Genomic DNA, 4,220 nt, shown 5'->3' on the forward strand with positions numbered 1-4,220 from the left:
GTACTTGGAAAAGACCTCGTCCTTGGGCCGGTCGGGAAACACGTAGATGAGATAGCTGAGGTCCCCAAGGCGGTCAGCCAGGGACCGGATGGAGAAGTCCCGCGTGGTGAATGGCTTCAGGTTCCACAGGTTGCGATCAGCTATGGAAAGGACAAGCTCGTTCCCACAATCCACCGCCGTCAGGAGGAGGATCAGGGTTGTGGGGGTTTCGGGCAGACTTGTGGAGATACCCAAGCTTCTGCTAGCCTGCACTGCAACCCCACCCCCTGTGCTCCCCAGCATAAGGTAAGGAAGTGGCCTTGGGACTACTGTACTGGGCAAACCGGGTGAGTAGACACCAACGAGCCTGGGTCACAGCAGAGAAGGGAGAGCATGAAACTGCTGAAGGACTCACTCCGTGGTCCTGGAGTCTAAAGGGCCAATGATTTTAGGTTCTCCAGAATGGAAAATGATAGAAAGGGGATGAGCTTCTGAGCAACGTCCCTTCCATACTCTGAGCTTCCCCACTGGGTACCTTCTAAGGATGCAGGCGAGACAGAGAGTGAGGAGCGAGGAAATGGGAGACAGCACCATTGGAGGGTGGACAGAATAGGGCACTCACGAGAGTCAAACTTCCAGGCAATGGTAATGCCCCCGATTTCTGAGTCGCTAAAGCGCAATAAGAAGGTCCCATCGGGCTTGTTGATGAGCAGGTCATGGGCCTGTTGCTTATTCACAAAACCTAGGATGGCCCTGGGTGCATGGAGCATACAGCGTCACTGCTGGGCTGGCAGCCACTGCCCCCTGGGCCCCTGCCCCTCCCACTGCCGTGCTCACTGCTTCTCACCCGTCATTCCAATGGGGCTTGTGATGCTTCTTCAGCACCTCCATGACCCCATCAAACCATTGCCAGAAGGTGTAGTTCCAGCCCGGCAAGTTCTCCTGAGAAGCCCCAGGAAACCCCAAGTCAGGGCTTGTGCCGCTGTCATCACAGGTGGCCCAGCAAACAGTCAGCGCCCTCTTATCTTTACCCAGACCCTGTCCCAATTCCTCATCCTACTTGTCCCACACTCTGCAGCCCCTAACCCCTATCCTAGGAAACCAGAGTCAACTTGCCTCTGGCCTCTCGGACACAGGGGTCTAAGACAACCCCATGGGGTGGGGGATAGGAGGTGCAAAAAGTTGTCTGAGCTGGATGAGACCACCACAGTCATTCCCGCCCAGCCCCTTTATTTCACAGATGGGGAAACGTGGCACAGAGAAGGGAAGGGGCTTGGCAAATTAGTTAACGGGACTAATTAATTAAGACTAGAACCCAAGGATCCTGACTGTCAGCTCTGGATTCCTTCCTGTGGTCCTGCTTTGGCTCTCACAGCTGCCTGTATTCTGTGGGGTACTAGCCTCCGTCTCTCCTGGTCACAGGAGAGGGTGGTGTGCTGACCTCAAGCAGCAACCTGTCTCTGAGGTGGGGGAGGGGCGGCAAGGCACAGGTGGCCCCAGGCAGGCAGTTGGCTGCGGGTCCCTCACCCTGTTGAACTGGGACCAGGACACGGACATGCTGTTGTAGTCCTCCAGGTGGCCGCTGCTGCTGTTGAACAGTTTCTGCGCCAGGAACACCAGGTTCTCCTTGGTCAGGCCCCGGTTGCTCTGCACTTCAGCCTTGAATTTCATGTTGAGCGCATCACACAGCTGCGGCCACAGCACTTTGTCAGGCACGGCAAATGGCACCCTGCCCTGAGAGGGAGAGAAGAAGGGAAAAAGGCAGATTGAGGGAGCAGGAAATAGTTACACACAAATGCAGACACACAGGTGTATAGGTACTTAGAGGCAGAGGAGACTGAGAAAGATCCGGAGAAGGAGACAAACACAAGGGAAAGGAAGGTGGGGATCAGGGGCACAGGGGTGGGGGTACAGGATAGAGACCCAGACCAGAGGATTAAGAACAAAGATCAGGGACCCGAACCATAATCTTAAGGAAGATCAGGGACCAGAGCCTGAAGACCAAGCTCACAGACCTGGAAGGACCCAGTCCCAAGACCGGAGCCCAGACAGAGCTTGAGGACATGTCAAGGGCAAGGCCCCCCACACCAGCTGCCTTTCTCACCTCATCTTATTCTGGTCTGGTTGGGAGTGGGAGGGGGGAACCATCGGCAGGGGCCTGGAGGGGTTGGAGCTGACTGGGGGAGACTCCTGGAGCCTGGAGGTGGGGGTGCTCTGGGGACTCACCGGCTCAGCAAAGGCATTGTCCCATAGCACGGTGGCGGTGGCATTGTGGTCCTGGCTGCCATGAACAATGACAACCACAGGAAGGGACAAGGTCTAGGGGAGTCAAAAGAATATGAGTTGAGGGTGGGTGTACGACCACCATTTTACCCTCTACCTAGGCAAGACTCCCAACCCTCACTCCTTACCCACAGTCCCAACCACAAGCCCCTCCCAACAAAGCCAAAGCAAAAAAACAAACACAAAAACACAATATATTTCTTCTTGGCCCATCGCCTAAATTCTGTGGGCTGGTGCCAGATTATAACCTCGAAAACAGGCACCGGCAGAATGAAAGTAGGTTTTCTGATAGCATCACGGGGTAACTGGTCTGAGACCGTGGGAGAGAGGATTCAGAGCTCTCTGGCTTTCCCGAACCAGCTGGGCGGCCTCAGGCAGGTCCCTTCACCCTCCTGGGTACCCCGCGAGGGATGGGAGACCAGGGCCTCACCTTCACCTGGAACACAAGCTCATTGCTGCCTACACTGAACTGAGATTCAAACAAGACCGTGAACTTCTCCTCTGTCACAGACTCTGCGCCTCGCCGGTCAGCACGCCTGATCCTCTTTAGCGACTATAAGGCAGGGTCAAAGGGCAGGCAGAGAGACAGGAGCTGGTAACAAGGACTTAGCTCTGGGCAGACCTCCCTTCCAAGGGCCAGGCCCTGTCCTCACCATGTTTCTGAAGTGGGCGCTGAGGGTGCCAGTGGCTTGGTGATACTCCATCACGCAGCAGTTGTTCAAGATCTCTCCACTGCACTCACTGTGAAGTAGAGGGAGCCCCATCTCCACACAGGCCCCAGGCCAGGGGCATAGTCCTGTCTGAGCCTTGGGCCGGGGTCTTCACCCCAGAAAGCCCTGCCCTCAGCCCCTACCTCATCCTCTAAGCGCGTCCCTCAGTGTGTCTCTGGCCTTACTTTCTCATCAACCTAAGAGTACCCAAGCAAAGTCTCAAGGGTAGGGCCTGGTCTCTACCATTAGGTGAAAAATTCCTTAGGCATCAAGATTGACGTGAGGGCCTTCAGGGGCCTCCAGCAGCCTCTTGTGCACTTAAAATAAAAAATCATGACCACTGCCTACAAAGATCCCGGTGATCAACCCCTGCCCATGTTCCTGGCCTCAGTGGGTCCTTGTCCCCTCACTCAGGACAGCGAGCCACACTGCCTTGTCCACTTGCTGAATATGCAAGCTTGGTGCCGACCTCAGGACTTGCTCTTCCTGTTGCCCCAAACCACTCTTTACCTTCTCATTCAGGTCTCAACTCAAGTATCTCCTCAGAAAGGCCTTCCTTGACCACCCATGTGGTATTGCCATGTCTATCCAGATGCTCTAATATCATTCTGTTTTAGTTTTCCTTCTGGGGCCCATCACTTATTGACACTGCTTTATTTTTCCAAGCTTTATTTTTATATTTCTCTCCCTAGCCAAAATGTCAGCTCTACGAGACTGAGAACCTCTTTGTCTTCTTCATCCTCCTATCCTCAGACCACATGTAGGCTCTCATACACATGACCAAGTCTTCCATTTCACTCATTCACTCCTTCATTCATTCATTCACTGCACCCTTTGTGGGTGGGCCATGGTGCCTCCTTCAGGACAAGGCCCACATTCTCTCATCTCAAAGTCTTCTCTCTCCACGCCTTTTCTCCAGCTACTTCCTAGTCCCTCTGCAGCTTGAGACTGTCATTCTCCTCTGCTCCCACCGTGACCCACTTCCACAGTACCCTACACGTCTCCCTTGTCACACCCCAGTAATCATTTCTCATGTCTGCTGCTTGCTCTGCTAGTCAAGAGGTTGGGTGAGGACACCGCCAAGTTCTGTTTAAATCACGCTGTGTCCCAGTGCTTAGCACAGATCCTGGAACAACCCAGCAGTGCAAAGCAATCCTTGTTGACCTACTGTGTGCCAGGCACGGCAGGGACTGAGAAGGCCTCTTAGCAGGAGGAACAGAGTGTACACCAGGACAGAGTGAACTGGGG

At 54.4% G+C, this 4,220-nt stretch overlaps 1 protein-coding gene across 1 annotated transcript in view; it reads right to left on the reverse strand.

The window, feature by feature from the left end:
* LOC105306335 (signal transducer and activator of transcription 5A-like) overlaps positions 1-4,220 on the reverse strand; it is a 16,593-nt gene that overhangs the window by 1,936 nt on the left and 10,437 nt on the right. The window contains exons 6-11 of the mRNA XM_023523929.1: positions 2,916-3,058; positions 2,693-2,815; positions 2,206-2,298; positions 1,507-1,713; positions 827-921; positions 602-732 (exon numbers count right to left, since the gene is read on the reverse strand). Of these exons, the coding sequence (XP_023379697.1) occupies positions 602-732; positions 827-921; positions 1,507-1,713; positions 2,206-2,298; positions 2,693-2,815; positions 2,916-3,058 (792 nt within the window). The remainder of the gene's footprint in view (positions 1-601; positions 733-826; positions 922-1,506; positions 1,714-2,205; positions 2,299-2,692; positions 2,816-2,915; positions 3,059-4,220) is intronic.

This window comes from Pteropus vampyrus, unplaced genomic scaffold (genome assembly GCF_000151845.1).
Source record: "Pteropus vampyrus isolate Shadow unplaced genomic scaffold, Pvam_2.0 Scaffold432, whole genome shotgun sequence".
Classification (NCBI taxonomy): domain Eukaryota; kingdom Metazoa; phylum Chordata; class Mammalia; order Chiroptera; family Pteropodidae; genus Pteropus; species Pteropus vampyrus.